We start from the raw sequence: 21,881 nt of genomic DNA, 5'->3' as shown, positions 1-21,881 counted from the left end.
AAGAACCTGATGATAAAGATAATATGAAGCACAGGTAATTAATTTGATAAAACATTAAATATTTGTTTCTAAGTGAATTACTTAAAAGGTAACCTTTCACAAATCTTATCAAGAGCCGACTGATAGTCCAAGAAACTTTGTCCTTCCAGCAGATTTAGATTTATATGAGCACACTATTGGTATTAAAGCTTAATTTTAAAACTCATAATAATTCAATTTGTAGCCAACTCTATCATTCAATATTACTTTTTTTTTTTTTTTTCCTAACTTCCTGGTCAACTTTCTTTGCCCATAGTTGGTGCTTCATTTTCCTCCTCCCCATTCTGAAATAACCATTTAGGCAAAATCACCTTCCTGCCCTCCCCTCCCTTTCATGTTTATTTTTGAGAGAGAGAGAGAAACAGGCAGAACACTAGCAAGGGAGGCACAGAGAGAGGGAAACAGAATCTGAAGCAACTGAACTGTCAGCACAGAGCCTGATGCAGGGATTGAACCCATGAACCGCAAGATCATGGCCTGAGCCAAAGTTGAAAGCTTAATTGACTGAGCCACTCAAGTGCCCCTCACTTTCATTTTCTTCCACAAAAATGCATCTCTGTACCTTGTACCTTTTCTAACAACGACAATTTTACTTACATGTAGAATTTTCCTTACATACAGAATTTTTTGCCCCATTATTTTTAGTAGCTTTAATTGTACATTAGAATTCTTAACCCTTAGAAACTTCAATTTCTAGTTAAAACCAAGCGCTTGCGAACTGTCATACCAAAATTCTTTAAATTGGCAAATTTGTGGGGCACCTGGCTGGCTCAGTTGGTTAAGCATCTATCTGACTTGGGCTCAGGTCATGATTTTGCATTTGGTGGGTTCGAGCCTTGTGTCAGGGTCTGTGCTGACAGCTCAGAGCCTGGAGCCTGCTGGGGATTCTGTGTCTCTCCCTCTCCCCTTCCCTCAGTCTCTCTCTCTCTCTCTCTCAAAAATATTAAAATAAATTGGCAAATTTGTGAATTTATTTCAAAATTTCTTTGAAGCATACAGTTTCTCATAGTACAGTTTATTTTGTATGTGGCACCAGACATTTTTAGTGATAGATTCTATATATCTTTAGTTTGTCTGTAATAAGAAGCCCAAAGTGGAAAAACTTGCATTCAGTAACCATTGTTCCTGTGTTTTATTTGCAAATGATCTAGATAGTCCACGAAATGCCATTTTTTAAACCTAGGACAACTTTTACCAGTGGAAGTCAAAGAAATTTAGCTATTTTTAAGTAAACATGGCATAAAACAATCATTGTTGAAAAGTTTCCTGAAAAATTCTCATCCTACTTATATCTATTTAACACACCTTTTTAACTTTTTTTTCAATATATGAAGTTTATTGTCAAATTGGTTTCCATACAACACCCAGTGCTCATCCCAAAAGGTGCCCTCCTCAATACCCATCACCCACCCTCCCCTCCCTCCCACCCCCCATCAACCCTCAGTTTGTTCTCAGTTTTTAACAGTCTCTTATGCTTTGGCTCTCTCCCACTCTTTTTAACAACAATTTTTAGATTCCTTTTGAAGATCACATGAGACACTAAAGCAGTTAGCCATCATCTTATCTTTCTTAAGTTATTTTAAGTTACCTTGACAAGTTTTGTAACAGAGATAGCTTGAGTTTGACTTTTAGTAAACACAGAATATAAATAATTGTACTTAATGCTGATAACTCTAAAAGATATGTCTGTATTTAATAAACCAAGATAATCAGGGGGCACCTGGGTGGCTCAGTCGGTTGAGAATCAGACTTCAGCTCAGGTCATGATCTCGTGGTTCATGATTTCAAGCCCCACGTTGGGCTCTGTGATGACAGCTCAGAACCTGGAGCCTGCTTCGGATTCTGTGTCTCCCTCTCTCTCTACCCCTTCCCCACTCATGTTCTGTCTCTCTCTGTGTCTCAAAAATAAATAAGTAAATAAAATAAAAATAAATAAATAAAACATTTTAAAAATAAACCAAAAAATTAAACTAGCTTTTATTTACCAGAAAACTCATATGAGATCTTGTGAACTTAACATTTGAGTTAATTTCCATTATATTTGTGAGATTTAGAATTATTGAATATGATAAGCATTTATTTGTCTTTCAGCCAATTAAATAGAGCTCTTCACAAATTAATTTTGGCAATAACATCTGGAGGTAGAAAATGTCATGTATATATAACATATGTCCACCAACAAATATAAAAAGGCAGACACAGAGACTCCATAACTTCCGTTATAAAATTCTAGCTATAAATCAGGTGCAATACAAAACTCACTGGTTTATGAATCCTGGTGTCTGTGGCAGGTGGAACAAGATAAAGTTACCCACTTAAGTGGTTCAAGGTTTTTACTAATATTCGTGGAGAAGTCTTTTCTTTTTTTAATGTTTGTTTATTTTTGAGAGAGAGAGAAAGTGTTGGGGAGGGGGTGGGCAGAGAGAGGATCCAAAGTGGACGCTGTGCTGATAGCAGGGAGCCCCAAGCGCAGCTCCAACTCAAGAGCCATGAGATCATGACCTGAGCCAAAGTCCGATGTTTAACCAACTGAGCCATCCAGGCATCCCTGTGGAGAAGTCTTTTAAGATTTGTATTTGCCCTTGACAGGTGGTCTTATGAAGGCTGTGGGCCAGATTTGGGCAAAGGAGCTTTTGTAGCAATCTCTCCTCCCTTTTTAAGTCTTAGGGTATAGTTTTAATTCCTCCTGGGGTGTTTACACTTCAGAGACATGGTTAGATTTACATCTTCGAGGGACAGATAAGAAAGAATGCATGTTTTCTCCTAGGATGTTTGGAGTGTGTTTGCCTCTGAAATCTAGGGTAATTTTTCCTTTTTTCTTAAGTGCATGACTATTGTGCTTCCAGTGTCCTGATTTTTACAGTATCTTCACATGTATGAAGGCAAACAGGAAAGGGTGGGTGGACTTGGAGTTGCTCTTTGAATTAGCATTTTGTGTCTCTCAAGATTCGAGTTGTAACTCAGAAATTGTTGATTCTAACTCTTGTTTGCTTGTTTCTTTTGGTTTGCTTTCGTTTGGCTTACATTCCTGCAAGCTATGTTGAAAGAATTGAGTGGCCTTTTCCGTTGTAAAAATCCATTATTTATAGAGTTTGCTAGCCCACCCAAGCACACGATTTTGAATTTGCCCTTTTATATCAGGGAGAGTAGTGTCTATTAATACATAAATTCCAAGGTTTTTGTGTTCTGAAGCTGCTGGGTTTAGAGCAGTGTGCCTTTGAAAGATCTGTGTAAGGCATCCAGCAAAGGCCTTTGGATGTTCTCCTGCTTTTTGAGTGCCAAATTTAACCTTAGATCAATTCACCTTAGGGGATAAAGCCTCTCCTTATGTTTGGTTTAGCCCTTGAATATCAGCCTCTAGCTGGACCATTTCCTGGTCACGTGCAGGAGGGCCCAGGGGATTTCTGTCCATCTGTTGCCTCTTTGAGGGAGGTTTCATATGAGGGGGTTGGGGTGCTGGCTTGTGTTGTAACTACAGTATTATCCTGGTTGGAAAGAGCAACCGTTAGTAGCCAAATAAGTTCCCTGTGAGTGGGGTTGTGAATGACCATTAAGCTTTTTTTTTTTTTTTTTTTTTTTTTAATATTTTGGGCAATCTTTTTTTAAATTTTTTTGAATTTATTTATTTTCAGAGAGAGGAGTGCTTGCACAAGCAGGGGAGGGGCAGAAAGGAGAGACAGAATCCCAAGCAGGCTCTGCACCATCGGCACAGAGCCTGATGCAGGGCTCAGAGTCACAAACCGTGGGATCATGACCTGAGCTGAGACCAAGAGTCGGATGCCCAACCAACTGAGCCAGCCGGGCACCCCTGACCATTAATCTTTTTAATTCCCCTTTAAAACTGGTAGATTCTTCTAAAAGTAGGGATAAAGGGCTCTATAAATGACATCTGCTGCTGTTCAGGGAACTTGAGTTCTTTGAGTGGAAGACCATGATATGTGTATAAAAGCCATTGCTTAGGAAGCACTGAAGCTGGTAGAGGCTGATTATGGAGCCCAGCAGGCTGGGCTCAGAGGCTGATATGGAGGCTTATTGTTTATCTGAGATAAACTTCTGGGATAAATTTACCCCGGATATACTTCTGATAAATATGCTCCCTGGCCTTCTGCATTTACGTGAGCAACGTCTACATTTTGGGCCTAGAGATAAGGCTGGAGTGCTCTGTAAATCTTGGAGGAAAAGGGAAGCTAAAGCAGGCAGCTGAGCGTTTAACCCATTTTCTGGGGAAGGTGGAGGTGTTTGGGAGGTAAGGGAATTTGGGGGAGGCAGTAGTGCCAGGTCTCAAAGGGAAATATATGTTGGCTGTGGACTTTAGTTTTTTTCTAAGTCTAATTTCTGTTCTTTCATCTTATTAAGGGAGTCACTAAGGCTAGCCATTACATTTCTTTGTATCTCCTTTTTTAATTTGGTCTTTCACTAGGAAGCAGTAAGACAATTTCTTTAGGATGAAAGCTCTCTAATTTTTTTTTTTTTTAACCAAATACAGTTTTCTTAATTCAAAGAATCTCGCTATTGACGAGTAAGATCTCTTATTCTTCATAGCTACTCAAACCAATAAACATTTTTATGGCTTAACCAAAGATGCAAGAGGCATCCTAAAGAAGCCCTTATCCAGGGCGTTCACTACAGAGTTAGCCTAAGAAAACAGAGACCTTAGGGTCATGGGTGGTGAGAATGGTGTAGTGGAAATGGTGTCTGTGGTCTCTCACAGGATCATGGAAAACCTCTAGTCACAGACCCACCAATTTGTGACACCAGGAAGGCACTACTGGAATGAGACTTTTCCAGCACTAACAAGGCAATGGAGATTGAGATGACAAAGGCCCTTATTAGACTGGGACCCATATGAAAAAATTTCTCTGGGGGCTGGCATTGCTGGACAACAAGAGTGCTCTTGTGAACCTCGGTCTTAGAATGTCAGTCTACTCAATGGGCCACACAACACACACCTGCACTTGCCCCATTCTGCTGGCAGAAACCTGAGAGAATATTCTCACTGGTCACAAAACCAGGCTCTCAGGACATAAAACAAGATGAAAGGAAAACCTATCTGGTTTTTACATAGCAGGCCCACAGCAAAGTTTAAACAGTTTAAACATGGGTCCAGGAACTCACCAGTCTGTGAGGCCATCTGGAAATGTCGCCTAATAGAACCTATGCCTGTGTTCTACCCTGTGGTTTTCTCTCTTAGGACAATGACATAAAAGACTAAAACAGTGGCCATTGCTTGGAGGAAAGGGATCTATAGTAAACAAGGGTACTCTTAAGAGATTTTTACCAGCGTCGCTATACCAAAGGAACTAGTTCACACAAATATTTTCTCCTACTAGTCTGAATTTGGAAAAAAATAAAAGGACTTTCACCACTTTCACTTCCACCAGATCCTATAGGCAGAGATCCTGGTGACTGTCGTGGGAAAAATTCTTATCTTCTCCTGGCCCCTGTCAGAGGTCCCAGGATGTCTCAGCTGTAGCAGTTCTGGGGTGAGCAGTGCCTAGTAAGTGGAGGGCTCCATGTTGGTGCATGAGATCTGCAGGGGAGGAACACTTTTCCCTTCTCCATTCTAGGTTCTTTGGCTGGACTCATAATTAAATTGGTATAAGACAGGTTAACAGGAGAAAAAATGGTTAATTTCCTGCAACCCCAGAGAGTTGAGGCTCCCAGATAGGCAGTTGGGGCTTATATGCCATCCTGAGCTGAGGAGAAGAGGTGAGGCTGTGAGACTTCACAGGGGAGGGCAATAATTCATAGGAAGGTGGGAGAAGCAAATGCTCCATCAACAAATGTTTGCCTTGTCATGTGAATCAGCCTTTGTGGTGTAAAAAGTTATCTCTGGTATTAGCTCTGCTCCTGGTCCACACTCTCTAAATTCTTTTAGACAGTTAAGGGAGAAGTAAAAAGCTCTTCTTGAGGCTGTTGGCCTGATTGTCTTCATCTTAAAATAATCCACATGTCAATGTGGTATATTTTTGGGTCACGTATTCTTCTCCCTCTCACTTTGTAAGGAAAAAATACACAAAATTCTTAGGCATTTTTTGTAGTGCTGAGTACTCAGGGTTCTTGCTGTGGCAATTTTTTTTTCCTCACAAACAAAATAATCTATTGGATGGAAGTCCACATTAGTCTTTTTCCTATCCTTCCATCTCTGAATTTTCATTTAATAATTAATAATACGCTAATTATTCTACTATATATTGAGTGCTTATTATATGCCATATAATAACTTGGTAAACTTAACCTTCTTGAATATATACAATGTTTGCAGTACTATAGTATTCTTTTTCTATGTGGAAGGATTTGGAGGATAAAGTAGGTTAGATATCTTGCCTAAGATCTTATAACTAATTGTAAGAGAGACTTAATTTGACTCAAGCTCTAACTCCAAACCCACTTTTGTTCCCTTGTCTCAAGCTGCCTCTTGATAAAAAAAAATACTAGAAGGAACAGTATTTGGGGTTTCTAAAACAACTTGGTATAAATCTGTTTCTGACAGTGTCTGACATCCTCTCTAAGGAGAATAAGGAAACTAAGCCCCCTCTCTGGTACATATTCCACCTCCCAATCAGATGACTGTCACATCAAATCAGGACACACTCTGTTGCTGGTCACTAGTGGCGCATTGTCAGTCCTTACCAAATACCACATCTCGGCAGGCTCAGCTAAATCTGTGTATTAGGAAAAATAACAAAGGAATTAAAGGAGCATCAAAACTTCATCCTCATATCAACATCTTCTGTGATTTCCAGAAGAAAGATTTTGTTGTGCAAAGAAGTCCATCTCATTAAGAAATGGAAGACAAATCTTGTGCCTTTTACTTTTCTTTATGAATCCTCCTCATAAAATATTGATTTTTTTAAAGATGTAAGTTCTTCCCTGCATAAGACCCTTTTTGTCTAGGGCTAACCTTTTTAGTCAAAATTCTGTTGCTTGTGGAATAGCATACCTGATCTTTTGATATCTGTAACTCAAAATTGGTGATAAATGAAGGAGTTAATGGATTGGAAGAAATAACGTGTAAGTAAGATGTAATTAGCATGATTAGGCACTTGATACTGAAACAATGGAATCTATGCATTTAAATTACCTTGTACTTATTTTTAGAGATCTGTAGCTACATTTTTCTTGAAACTGTAAAACAGTTAAAATGGTACAAATGTGAATAGGCAGTTTATAAAAGGGTAAATGAAAACAGTTGATAAACATGCTTTAATATTTAGCTTGGCTGGCAACCAAGAAGTATATGTTAATTAATATTCATTTTACCCATCAATGAACAAGTACCACAGAATGTTTAGTGCTGGTCAGCATGAGGAAAATTGGTAAAGTTCTACAATGTTGGTGGTGATGTCGATTTGCAAAGTCTTTTTGAAAATAAATGTAGCCACACATCATATGCATTTAATACATATTTGGTACAAAGAGAATGGTGACAGAGTTTCATCAGGGCTTGATTTATCTGTTTATTTAGATTTTCTTGTTCTTTACCTTCATGGGACCGACAGTCTAAAGGAAGGTACATTGGTAGGCATGAATGATGATAGAGTAGTACAAAGTATCATGGAAGGATGCAGAAGAGGAATGTATCCCAGAATTTTTGTTATTCCAGCAGGACTTCACATATGACGTATTAACTGAACAGAGCCTGAGGGATGAGAACAGCCTCTAAGAAAACAGGGAGAAATTAATAATGTAGGCAGAAGGAAAGTCATGGTGCAGATAGATCCCATGTGAAGAGCATTGAATCCCTGGAAGAATTGACCATCCCTGTGGTCAGCCTCCTGGTGGTGACGTGATTAGGTGTGAAGGGAAACAAGCAGATGAAGTCTGGATCAATGGTAGTAATTCAGATAACAGTGGTAATGATTAGATGCAGGGCATTAGGAATAGGGATGAGAAGCAGTTAGTGAATTAGGAAGATATTTAGGAGACAGAACTAGAAGGGCTTAGTGATAAATTGGATGTGGGTGCTGAGCAGGAGAAAAGTAGGTGATGTGCAGCCCTGAGAAACTTGGGGAACCCAGTGACTGCTAAGGTCACCTTTCATATAAAGAACTTAGACCAAAGAACAAATCTGAGGGGCCAAGTATTAAGCTGTGTTTTAGGCATAAGAACTTTGAGGGGTTTGTGGGGACATTTATGTGAATATATCCGTAGGTGTTTTCTTGTACATATTTGAATGTCCAGAGAGAGAAATGGACTGAAGTTACACATTTGAGTCTAATTGGAATATAGATGAGTGGAGCATTATAATATCAATGTAAAATTAAAGTTTGGAAATAACGCTTATATAGTAAGGAAATGGCAAGATCAAAACTGATGTATTTACTCTCAATCATTAAAAATCTGGTTAAAAAATCAGGTTAATGAAAAATGATACCATGACAAAATGAAATAACATCTCACAAATATGCATAGAAAGCCCAAATATTCAATAGACGTCTGATAAAGAAAGATACGGGAATGAAATATAACAAACTATGAATACTGATAGTCTTTGGGAATTGGGTGACAATGGATAACAATGTGTTGGGGAATATATATATTTAGTGATTTTTTTTCTGTAATTTTACATCTCATAATAAGACATACTTTGCAATAGAAAACATACCATAAAATGTTAAAAGACTACGCTTTTTGTGTTTGATTTTACTAGAACATTGTCAAGTTACAGGGTCATCATGAAAGAGATTTTACAAGATTATATTCTGGGTAAAATTTCTCAGTAGATGATAACACAAGACTTAGTTGTAAATGTTGTCTTTTGTATCCTGTCCAAATGAAAGCAGCATAGCATAATGGGGAGAATATTATTGTAGATGTCAACAGAGAGATTTCAACTTAAGTTTGCTCCTTGTAGCTCTTTGACAAGTTGTTTCACCTCTGTGGGCCTGAGATAAGATTGGCCCAGATTTTATCTAAGATGAACTACCACTCTCTTTTGCCTGAGTCCAGTGTACATACAAAAAAAAAAAAGTATCAAACAGTGTTGCAGTCAAATTGGCCCATATTAAAATTTTGAGATCTGTGATTTATGAATCACCATCTGAGTTTTTCAAATGTGACCTGACATGTAATGGAAGTGTGTTTATTTCAAAGGGAATTTAGTGTTTGTTCCTTATGCTTTTGTTTCCCACCTTTTGTTTCTTCTTTTTGTCATAAAAAGATTGAAAGTCTCTGCCGTATTTGTGTGCAGAACATAAAACACGAAGCTCTTCCTGAAAGGTAATTTTCCAAGAATGAAAAATATGAGAATAGTGTTTGATTGTTTGGTTTTCTGTCATTCAACGTTGCATTAAAACAACCATTTTTCCATAACTATGAATGGCCTCACTCTTGAAAACTGTCAGTTACAAATGAAAAGCGATAACACTTTGAAAAGCAAAGCCTTTCCCAAATCCTGCTAGGTTTTCGGAAGAATTTGAAAACTAGTCAGTGATACACATTCATACACAAATGTATCCATTGTTGGGGGGAAAAATTAAGAAACAATTTCTAAGCTTCATCTTATCTACTATTCTCAGCGAAATATTACTACATTTTATAATGAATAAGTTTTAGAAATCTTATAATCTAACCCTTTACATTTTTTCCTAGGGACAGATTTGTTAGTTTTTCCCTGATTTATGAATTTCAATACAATACAAGTTAGACACTATGAAGTAAAATCTGGAAGTTGCCATAGTTTACGGAGCCTTTTATATTCCTTCACAGGAACAAAGAATTGTTTATGTATATATTCACACACCTACAACATATGTGTTTACATATTTATATAGGTATACAATTCTATTTGTGTATACATATATATAATTTTCTTTTTTTAATGTTTATTTTAGAGCTCGTTTAAAAAGTGTAGTGAAAGCAAACAAAAATTTAAATCCCACTAATCTCATCACACATATAGAACCACTGGACCACATTTGGCCTCTTATTTCAGAGTCCCTTTGGAAAAACTCTTATCACGGGAACAAGTGTCTCATGCTGAATCTGATTGTACACTGAGTGTTTCTATTAAGGAATAAGGCCTGCCATCAGGGATACTACAAAACCTCTTGACTTAGACGCAATGTCAGAAGTCTGTTTTTCGTATAGGTCAAGTGAGAACCCAAAGTGGTGGTCACTTTAAAAACAGAAACAAAACCTTTCCCTGTGGCCTTGGGAGATAGACTACTTTTGTTGGTGTGGCTGAAAGAATAACTCCATCCCATGGATCAGAGCAAATGTGGTTTCTCCCTCATTCATAGTGTACACGAAGAATTAGTTTAACCTGGCTTCGGGGCCCATGTTGTTAAACCAAGAATGTTCTCTTTCTGTAATTTGGAGGCTACTCTGTGTCTACATCTCAGAAAGCTCTTAGTCAAAGACACATAGAAACAGAGATGTTAGAGCCGATTAGGGCCACTGATTTAGCACAGGTATCAAAGCAAACTCTTCAAAATGTGAGTTCTTTTCTTTTTTAGTTTTTTTTTTTAATGTTTATTTATTTTTATTTTTTTAAAGGTTTATTTTATTTATTTTGAGAGAGAGAGTGAGAAGGGGAAGGGCAAAGAGAGAGGGAGAGAATCCCAAGCAGTCTCCATATTGTCAGCACGGAGCCCAACATGGGGCTCAAACTCACAAGCTATGAGGTGAGCTGAAGCTGAGCTGAAGTCAGACACTTAACCAACTGAGCCATCCAGGTGCCCCCAAAATGTAAGTTCTAATGAAGATATATTTAATTGTCCCTGAGTTTCTAACTTGCATTCCATGGTACATGCCATGACCTCAGTTGGAATGCCTTCTCCCATTTGTTTCCCTGTTTAATTCCTGTGTCCCAACTGTGCTGAAATGTCTTCTTCCTCGCGATGTTTGCCACAGACCCTCCCAAGGCAAGTTGGGCTGCCTTTCCACAGTGCTCCTCTCACATTGTGTGTATACTTCCAATATACTGTTTGCATGTTTGTTGTTGCTCTCTAATTTTTTGTGTCTAATTTAGTGTGTGAGCTCCTTGAGTAAATTAACTGTGTCCTATTCATCTTTGGATCTCCAGAGAACATTGGCTGACCTTAGTAGGCATGGACACATATGTCAACTTAAAAGAAATTAATATATTAAGGTAAACTATGAAAATTTAGGGAGCAGTGAATGTGCTTTTCTAAGCTCTCCAGAAATCTAAAGTTTCTCATTCGAGGGACCAAGAACAGAGAAACTCTCCATGTTTCTTTGTGTTGTAAAGATCGTGTACAATCTTCTACTCTGCAAAATTTAAGATCTGCTCAATGCAATAATATCTTAGACTGACAGTATAGAAGAGTGACACAGGTAAGGTGAACCATGCAAATGCAGGGAAATGTAAAACATTGCAATTTTATTAGATGTTGGGAAGAAGGTGGAATAGTTTGAGTTTGAAAAAGAAATCTCTTATTGAGGCCTAGGGAAAGAGTCTGTGTTTCATAAATCGCATTAAATATTTGGTATGTAAAATTCTGGCTTTGCTCTTTCACTCTGTGGGTGCCATGCATCCCCAATCTAATTAAATAACCATATGGAGACAAGCCACATTTCTGTAAATGAAAGCAAAGAACCCCGGCTCCATTTTGTTGTCTTAGATTATGTAACTTGGTTTCCCTCGTCTGGCTTTCTGCTCCGACTCGCACATTGTGGACCAGTATGTTCACAGACATTGAGTGGAATTTAAAGAGCGATTTCGAAGGTGCCTTCGTTTACATATTGCAGTGACGGGGCTCTGGAATGCTATGACATCTCCTGTGGTTAATAAGTGCCTGCCTATTAAAAGGAAATGGTTTGGGGATCTGGCCAGCAGAAGATCCATTGTGTTGTCACACTGCTTTGCATGGCGACCAAGTGCCTGGTGTCTGGTATACACATTTGCTACATGTTTATTGAATAAATGCTTCGCAGCATGTTTTCATGGGTTTTGACCTAACAGAGTTATGCTACATACATGTGGGTACCAAATAGTAAAAACAGGTTACAACCAGCCGTTCCTATCATGAGGGCTCCAGATGAAAATAATAGTCATCATCGCGAAGCTGAAATATGAATATTAGTACAAATATTAGGATACTGAGCTTGGGAATGGAAATCATAGAGATCGTAATTATAAATATGTTTCTTCTTTGTAAAAGTTTATTTATTAGAGAGAGGGAGGGAGAGCACTTGGGGGGAGGGGCAGAGGGAGTGAGAAAATCCCAAGCAGGCTCTGGCTGTCAGTGCAGAGCCAGACGCAGTGCTTGATCTCATGAACTGTGAGATCATGACCTGAGCCGAAATCGAGAGTTGGACGCTTAACCAACTGAGCCAGCCAGGCACCCCATAAGTGTCTTCCTTTTGTTTTCTGCTCTTTATCGAGACAATGATGTTAATGGTGGTGGTAGTGGTGGCATATTTTATTTATATAACATTTAGCCATTTACTGTGTACTTTTTATCTATGTTATCTCACTTGTAACGTCACAAAACACTAATAAACTTTTTTCACTAATGAATTTTAATCACTCATTTTTTGTTTGTTTTTGACAGAGAGAGGGAGGATATAGGGGAGGGTCAGAGAGAGAATCTTAAGCAGCCTCCACACTCGGTATGAAGCCTGATTCTGGGCTGGATCCCACTACCTTGAGATCATGACCTGAGCCAAAATCAAGAGTCAGATGCTTAATTCACTGAGCCGTCCAGGTGCCTCTAATCACTCATTTTTAATTTTTTTTTAATGTTTGTTTATTTTTGGGAGAGAGAAAGAGACAGTGTGCACAGGGGAGGAGAAGAGAGAGGGAGACACAGAATCTGAAGCAGGCTCCAGGCTCTGAGCTGTCAGCACAGAGCCTGATGTAGGGCTCGAACCCATGGACTGCAAGATCATGACCTGAGCTGAAGTCAGACGCTTAACTGACTGAGCCATCCAGGTGCCCCATCACTCATTTTTATGAATGAGACAAATAGAACCTCATAATTAAGTTCTTCAAGGTCACAGAGGTACCTCAAAGTCAGATTATTTGATTCTAAACTTCCTCGCTTTTGCCAGATGTATCCTTTGTTTTATGGTAGGTTTATTGGGTGGACATTGAAACAAATATGAATGTTTTGTACCAGGGAGAATATAGGCATACTTTGAAGCTAGAAGAGGGAAAAAAAAATGAAGTGCATTGCAAATTACTCTTGGAAAAAAAAATGAAAATAATTTAGAATTTCTCAAGGCCCATTAAAGCTCAGCTTCATTTATACTCTAACGCCGTGCAATGCCGTGCTGATAGTCCAGGGTCTTATGAATCCCACTTTGGAATGACTTTGGCCTCCAGTATGCCCAGTCCTGTTACAGATTGAAAGATCAACCAGTGGACTGTTGGCCGTTTTGTAGGGTTAAACATGATAGAATGGCAATCCCCTGACCCCAGTCTCTTTTTCTTTCTGAGGTTCACTGTCTCCTTTTATACTCCTTGTTATTTTGAGTTTTAGTGGTTAAATATTCCTGCTTAGAGATGAAACTTTTTCCAGATGACACATTGAAAAAGCTTTCTCATTACTTTATTCTCTAGCACTTACTCTTTGCCTTTTTTGTTTTCTGAGCTTAGTGAGGATGGCTAGTCATTTGATTTTAATTAGTTAAGCACTCACTGTGCTGTCCTCTCAAAAATATTTTTCTTGGGGCACCTGGGTGGCTCAGTTGGTTAAGTGTCCAGCTTCGGCTCAGGTCATGATCTCATGGTTCATGAGTTCAAGCCCCACATCAGGCTCTGTGCTGGTCATGTAGAGCCTGCTTCTCATTCTCTTTCTCTGTTCCTACCCTGCTCATGCTCTCTGTCTCTGTCTCTCTCTCTCTCTCTCTCAAAAATATATAAAAATTAAATAAATATATTTCTTTTCTCAAGACCCCCTCTAGACTGTGTCCATAATATACCCTTTCTGACCTGGAATCACAGTCCTGCTAACAGGATAACTGTGAGTGATCTTTAAGATGTATATTATACTTAATGCAAGCTGTGAGTTAACACACAGATAATATTTTATATCTACTCTTGGTTTTACCAACTGCATGCTACTGCCATAAGGCACTCACTCAACGTATCAGACTAGAATGAAGTTGTGAGGTGATTGGAGTACAAGAACTGAGTTAAAATGTGGAGCCCCATTTACCAGCTGTATGACCTTAGATGAGGCACATAATTGAAGGATTTTTGCAAATGCAAAACCGGATACTTACCATCCCACCACAGAGTTTGTATGAAGCTTAAGTGACCTAATCCATGAAGAAGGCATATCACAATTATCTGCAATCATTCAGTAAATGGCAGCTCTTACTTTTGCTCTCTGCTATCCTAGTTCCCATGTTTTTTAGCTCTCCAAAATTCTTTTTAAGTTTATGTATTTATTTTGAGAGAGAGCACAAGCAGGGAAGGGGCAGAGAGAGAGCAAAAGAGAGAATCCCAAGCAGGCTCCAAGCTGTCTGTGCAGAGCCTGATGAGGGGTTCAATGTCACAAACGCAGAGATTGTGACATGAGCCTAAATCAGGGGTTGGAACTTAACCCATTGAGCCATGCAGACGCTCCTGTCCCAAATTCTTTAACACTGAGAGTGTTGGATTTCAATAAAGTGAAGCTTGGAGCTCTGGCTTTGTTTAAAAAGGAAGATCTTGGGGCACCTGGGTGGCTCAGTTGGTTAAGCGACCGACTTTGGCTCAGGTCATGATCTCACAGTTTGTGAGTTCGAGCCCCACGTTGGGTTCTGTGCTGACAGCTCAGAGCCTGGAGCCTACTTCAGATTCTATGTCTCCCCCTCTTTCTCCCCCTTCCCTGCTCATGCTCTGTGTCTCTCTGTCTCTGAATAATAATTGTTAAAAAAATAATTAAAAAATAATTAAAAATAAGTAAATTTTAAAAAGGAAGATCTCATTGTAACAATGAAGATTATTTTCTGCAAAAACAAGAAAATCTTACTATTAGTAGCTTAAATAAGTAAATATTTTAAAAAAATTTTCTGGAGGTGGATGCCTCATGGTGTTATTTCCGCCTGTATGTTGTCGGAGCTGGTGGTAGCTCTGTGCTCCTCTGGGATTTTTTTTCCTCTTGATCTTCCCTAGTTAAGGCAGGGACAAAAGGGAGAAGGGACAGTACCCACCATACCCATTTCTTTTATTAGGAAAATAAAAGCTTTCTCAGATATTTTTCTGTTTATGACTCATTTGCTAGATGGTTGTTACATTACCATTCCTACCTGCAAAGAAGTAAACTGAGTTTATGATTTCTCTAACCTCTACTGTAAAAGCAGTATGGGAAAAGGCGGTTAACTGGGTCATATGGTCACCAGCATTTGTCACACCAGGTTTGAAACATTTCTCTGAATTAGAAAGCAGTGGCAGATGTATTGAGATTATAAGAACATTTACCCTGGAGCCCAAAAGTATTCATGCAGTCTTCTGTAAAACCATTTATTAAAATAAGTTGCTGCCTCCCACCCCCTTCAAAGAACAGGTGCTGTCAGCAACTTCCAAGTGCCTGAAAAGTGCCCACTTCACCTCCTTTTTTCCCCATCACATCCCTTTGGCTTGATGAATCCCCTGAGAATTTCCTGAGCAATTTAGTTCTAAGCCACTAGGTGGGGTTGAGCATGGCAGGTCTCTCCAGTGCAAGAAGGAGGTAGATGACCCTCAGCCTTGTGGGGTAAGGAAGTGGTATCTTCCTGGAGGTAAGCCTGCTGGGAAAATCCAGCTTTCTAGCATCACAGAAGCCATCTGAAGAGCAGGAATTTGATCCTGAGCCCAGTGAGGAACTCTGGAGGAGGGAAGTGGAGCTTGGGAACAGTGTTAGGTAAACACCACTCCCAACACTTCACTATAGAAAACTAAATCAATCAATCACACTTATTTCATTTCTTTGTTGGAAGGATACAAATAAATGGTGATACATATGCAAATATACCTGTGATCTCACCTTCCCACTGCCACCCCTTTTCTCTTTGTTTCTTGTTTTCATGGATCCTGGCCCTTTTCCTATGCATACATGACTTTGACATGGCTTCAATAATAATTAAGATGTAATGTTATAGTCTGCCTTTTTTGTTTTTTTCCCCTTGTCTGAACATTAAGATTGATTGATTCTTAATGGAGATAGCCAGGACACTTACCTACCTACTTTTCTATTCCACTCTTCTGCTTTGTTTCACATAAAAGCCGAACTTGTTACTTTATTTAAAGGGTATTTATTAAAATAGCGGGAGGGTAGCCTAATTGCACTCAGATCTCTGTTTTGTGAATTGGATGGTGTGAGCTTGATGTATTTTGTGATCTAGTGCCTTTGTCATTTTATTTATTCTGAATAAAGGTGGCCTTTCTATTTATTTAGAGACAGTTATTTATGATGCTCCCTGCCCCCGTTTTAGGAGTTACTTTGGAAATTCGTGCATTGTTACTAGTTAAGTTAAAACGCATCATTCAAAATGTATGCCGGTGGCTATTCATTCAGGCTCCCACCACAAGGTTTGGGTATTCCTTATCAGGTGACCCTTTTCTGCAGCAATGAATTACTTTGGACAGAACGCAAGGCCCTGGTGGGAGTGGAACCTGTTTGATGTCCATATAAAATCTCTTAATATCTTTGTCATTTCCTCTAATGCATGGATTTACAAAAGCCTGAGGGGACTTAGTATTTATTGAAGATGGAAATTGGCATGAGCAGTCAGTAACGAAATGAATTAATATATGATCTATTTTATGAAGTCTATTGAAAATATAATTTAAAACTTTAAGAAGAAAAAAAAATATACCTCTCAGATTCTGTCCTGACCCTTCTTATTCCATATGGCCTAGACACATTTTATTTTCTGAGTGAGTTCATTGTACTTTTAAGACATAAACTGTTTGTTCTCTTGCTATCTAGGGTACATGCTTTATGATGAATTTTTGAGACTTCCACTTACTTACACATGAGCTGGCTTTTCTATTGCAAATACATTTGGAAGGTCATAGTATCCGAAACTCTTTGGTATGTGAGGTTTTTTGCCCTTAAGTTGATGTATTTAGTGGGAAAAAATAATTTGGAGAATCAAACTCTTGTTTTCATTCATCATGGTGGCGCACATGGTGTTTGTTCCCCCTGGCAAGACATATTTTTCACAACTTGGTGTCTTTTGTTTTCTTCTTCACACAGAAATATAATTATAGACAGTAACACCTCTTATGTCCTAGCCCCTAACCCTTTATTTGCATTTGAGAATGCCCTCTAAAACTTAAAGTCTTACCCCCCTAATATTGTGGCTTCTGTTTACCTTTGACAGTGCATACTGATGTAGGTTGTTGACTTGAGTGCAAATAGTAAGAGGGCTGTTTGTTGTCCTGAATTACACTGAAGGTGCACAGAGAGCCAGGTTAGGTCCCTGGACGCACCCTACCTCCTAGGCTCCCTCCTGATGAACTGGATTATTCTCCCAGTGCTTTTTCTGGGTCCCTTTATCCAGCTTCATCCTGGAGACTGGTTTGCTCTGAATGTGAATAACCCTTTCCAGGGCACAGTTGATCTGGGTACTGAAATTCTTGCTTTCTTCATCCTTTCCTTGGAATGGCCATTGAAGGCACACTTGTTCCCCCTGGTCATTTCCACAGTGCTCACTGTTCAGATCTTGCTTTCGTTGACTTTGTGCTAGTTTCCTGGGACTTAAGTCCTTGAGAAGTGTAGTGAAGAGGGAGTGAATCAAAATCTTGGCTTCTGTTTTTTTTTCCTTTTTATTTTGCTTCTCTCATCAGTTCCCTAAATTTAGGGGAGAGTCATGTCCATTTTTTATCTTTGAAAAAATGTAATTATGGGTCCAAAAGTAAAAGCTTATGGCTGTTTTAGTGATTTGTTTAGTTCATAGCCTTGAAAGTGAGATTCACAGTATATGGAGGGGGGTGTTGAGGGCAGAGAATTTTTTAGCCATGGGCAAGCAGGACAAAAGTACATTCCTTTTAGAATGTTCAGTAAATTGGTGAGGTTTTGGAGAAAACCCTAAGATAGAATGCCAGCCAATCTCCAGTTTTATACGTAGAGAAAGCATTTGTTTTTTGTTTGTTTGTTTTTAACATGTCTTATGACTGAGTACCCTCCGACAACATCGTCATTATCCACACTCATTTATAGGAGAACAAAAGCTATTTCCACCATCATTTCGAAGTTTTGAGGCAGTTTGGGGCCAGTGTTGAGGTAACCACTCACCAGACTGGATGTTCAGAATCAGTCTCTCACCCCACAGATACTTGACTCTGTTCTTTCAGCAAAGACCTGCAGACTCACAACTGTGGTTTGAGGGAGTCTCCTATTCCTTATTTTCATTTGTCCCGTGACCCTGAGGGTGTGTCCAGATAATGGTACCATGTTATATAGTTCAGCCTCTAGATGAGAAGTCATCTGCACGGGCCTTACGAGCATATTGTATTCATATGATGCAGTGTTTTTCTGGACAGATTCTTAGAGCCGGTGTGGGCTGTGCTTTGCATCCTGATGTGTGTGCTGTCAGTATGGGCAGCGTTCTAACGGCCTCTTCAATTTCGCAGGAGCTGACAACGGCGAAACCCTCCCCGAGTCCATCCCCTCAGCTCCTGGGACACTGCCTCATTTCATAGAGGAGCCAGATGATGCTTATATCATCAAGAGCAACCCCATTGCACTGAGGTGCAAAGCGAGACCAGCCATGCAAATATTCTTCAAATGCAATGGCGAGTGGGTCCATCAAAATGAGCACGTCTCTGAGGAGAGTCTGGATGAGAGTTCAGGTAAGAATGGGAAGCAATGGGAGCAGATCCTCACGTTGTTACATTGCTGGGGAAAAGTGTGAAAGGCACCCACCAGTTCTTTATTTGAATGAGGTCATATTAACATCATCCAGGAATATAAGATAAAGTGCAATCGTGTGTTTAAATGACTCCACAGCTCCTTGGCTAGTCTACTCCTCTGTGGTACATGGGCATCTTTTTATCCTGCTCTATATAACTTTAACACCCAGTTTGGGACAGAAGTGAATATTCTCACTGGAAATAAAGCCAACCAGTCACTGCTTTCATTGTCTTAATTCTAAATATTTTTGGAGGCAGATCTACTGAACACGTTTTTAAACAGCGTAATTTTAGTTGCTCTGATCTTCCCCCCTAGATATTATTCTTGGGTACTTCATTCTCCATGGTTGGTGGTTTCTGGGCCTTCTTTAGGTTCTTTTGGTAACTGGTAGAGCCCACATTTGATTACCAGATTTGAATGGGATCTCCAGTATGAGAGAATTTAGGGACCTTCTTTATTAATTTGGCTAATATGGCTGATGAGTGGTGATAAGAATAATGATTACCAGCTGGTGTTTACTGAGCACTTACTGTGTACCAGGTCTCATGTAAACATTTGACACACATTATCTCACTGTCATCACAACAGCCATCAGGGGTAAATCACACCATCATTACCTTCTTATAGATAAGGAAACTGAGACTCAAAGACATTAGGTAAACTACTGTAGGCTTGTGCTAGAACTGAAAGCAAAATCATTGGACTTAAAAGTTCCAAAATTTGTAAATTGTTAAATTTTAGTGTATAACAGAAACTGTATATGCTTTTGAATTTTGGCTGCTCGGACTACCTGAAAATGTAGCCTCACCCTAAATTCAAACTGCTCTCACCCTAAGTTACTGACTTTGTTAATCCTGAGTCACTCTCTAGATGACAGATTTTGAATAAGTCAAATAGCCTGAGTATAATTAGGAAGTTGCAAGTCAGCTTAATTTATTAACTATATACCACTGCTCTTCTATATGCTAATGGCCTTTCAGAGTGTTCAAAGAAGGCTAAGATACAAACACCAATCTCTGAGGCTTGATTCCTCCTGATAAGTGGAAGTCCATTATGCCCATAAGTGCACTTATCCTATGGAGGATTAAAAAAAAGATTATGCCTAATTAGGATTATCAGGAAAGGTGTGGAAGCATTCACATTTGAAAGGGACATTGATGACTAGGTAACTTAATTAGGTGTAATAGATGCTACACTAAATGGGAGAGAGAAGGGTCTCAGTAGCCTGGAGGTCAACATTAGTAAATGAAAGAAAGCTTAGTATCTTTTCAGCTGGAAGTTTGATCTGGTTGAGATAGAATATTGGTGTGGAATAGCAGCTGATGGCTGGCAAACTTCATTCATTAGAGGGCTCAAAAGACCTCAAATATGAAGTGAAGAGTACCTTACTTTTATGAGTATCTTGGTGGTGGTGGGGATTGATTATATTGACGTTTGAGAACGCGATGGCTGGAGCTCTGCTTTGTGAAATGAGCCTGCACAGGTGTTTGGAATGGTAAGAAGCAAGAATGGATGAGTCAGGAGACTTGGATATTTCAGTTGGGGGAAAGAAAGGTCTGCTTCGAGTGGTGGCCACAGAACTAAGAACTGGACTTCTGATGTGAGAAGCACTTTAACAAATCAGACTTAATAGCTGACTGACGGGGGTGTCTGGGTAGCTGGCTCAGTTTGTTAAGTGTCGGATTCTGGGTTCTAGGTCAGGTCATGATCTCTTGGTTTGTGGGTTCGAGCCCCTGAGAGCATGGAGCCTGCCTGGGATTTTCTCTTCTCTATCTCTCTCTGTTTCTCTCTCTCTCTGTTTCTCTCTCTCTCTCTCTCTCTCTCTCTCTCTCTCTCTCTCTCTCTCTCTCTCTCTCTCCCCCTCCCCCTGCTGCCCCACGTCTCTCTCTCTCAAAACAAATAAATAAATTTAAAAAAATAGCTAACTGATGGAATCAATGAAGAAGATGGAATATTAATCTCAAAAGCAGAAGGGGGGTGGGTGCTATTGCTGTGAGTGATTACATTAGCAAGGAGAAAAGGCTGAGATCATTGGACAAGCTGAATTTGAAATACTTAGGAGAGATCATTAAGAGCTGTAGATCTGGAGCTTGTAGAGTTCAGAGCTAGAACAGTAGACGTGGTGGTCATCCAGAAATAACGAAGCCATGGAAATGAGTTGTCCACAGGCAGTAAGGAATATGAAAATGAAATGGATCCAGAGAGTGACTTCCTTAGGAGTCAGGAAGAGGAGTATCAACAGGTAACAAACAAGCAACCAGATTACACTCTGTTCCAAAGCAAGAAGTGAAACTTAGTTCCAAAAGATCTTCAGGTAATACTTTGTTGCTGCCTGGGGATCAATAAAGAAGACAGAGAACTAAACGTTGTGTGTGTGTGTGTGTGTGTGTGTGTGTGTGTGTGTGTGTGTGTGTGTACACACACACAGACGCACATGTATATATATACACACACGTATATATACACACATATATATACACATATACACACACATACGTATATATATGTTAAACCTTATAGAATTCTGAACTCATTTGGGACTGCAGTATAAATGCATAACTTCAAAAGGTAGAGAAACACCTAACACTTTATCACAATTTCCTCTTGTAGTTTGCAACCAATATGAGGAAGGAAAAAAAAAAAAATGGGTCTGCTTTAGAGATGTTGTTCTTCTGACCAAAAGCATGCTTGGAATTCTGGAATCTAGATCTGAGAGCTGGAAGGGACCTTAGTAATAACCTAGCAGCCCTGTTTTACAAAATACAAATCTTTAGTTCCAAGAGCTACAACCAGTTGATGGCATAGCTGTTTCTAGAACCCAGATCTCCTGGTTTCTACTTCAGATATATTTCCTCCACACTATAAGCCATCTTTACATACAGATTCCTGTGCTTTCCTTCCTAATAAGAATTTTCACAAATTCCCTTACTGACATAAGGATGGCTTTTAGCCCATGGCTCATCATTTTCCATCGTGAAGCTTTTTCATATTTCCATTTCCCAAGTTTATAATCCCATAGTTATTCCTTTGGGATTTCTTTATCCT

The 21,881-nt window shown here is 39.2% G+C and overlaps 1 protein-coding gene across 5 annotated transcripts in view; it reads left to right on the top strand.

Moving 5' to 3' along the window:
* Positions 1 to 21,881, top strand: part of UNC5D (unc-5 netrin receptor D) — a 547,712-nt gene that overhangs the window by 296,639 nt on the left and 229,192 nt on the right. For all 5 annotated transcript variants that reach the window (XM_042934906.1, XM_042934905.1, XM_042934910.1 and 2 more), the window contains exon 2: positions 18,557 to 18,775. In XM_042934906.1, coding sequence (XP_042790840.1) covers positions 18,557 to 18,775 — 219 coding nt within the window. The remainder of the gene's footprint in view (positions 1 to 18,556; positions 18,776 to 21,881) is intronic.

Source organism: Panthera leo, chromosome B1, assembly GCF_018350215.1.
Source record: "Panthera leo isolate Ple1 chromosome B1, P.leo_Ple1_pat1.1, whole genome shotgun sequence".
Classification (NCBI taxonomy): Eukaryota; Metazoa; Chordata; class Mammalia; order Carnivora; family Felidae; genus Panthera; species Panthera leo.
This window is presented reverse-complemented; position numbering and strand designations above follow the sequence as displayed.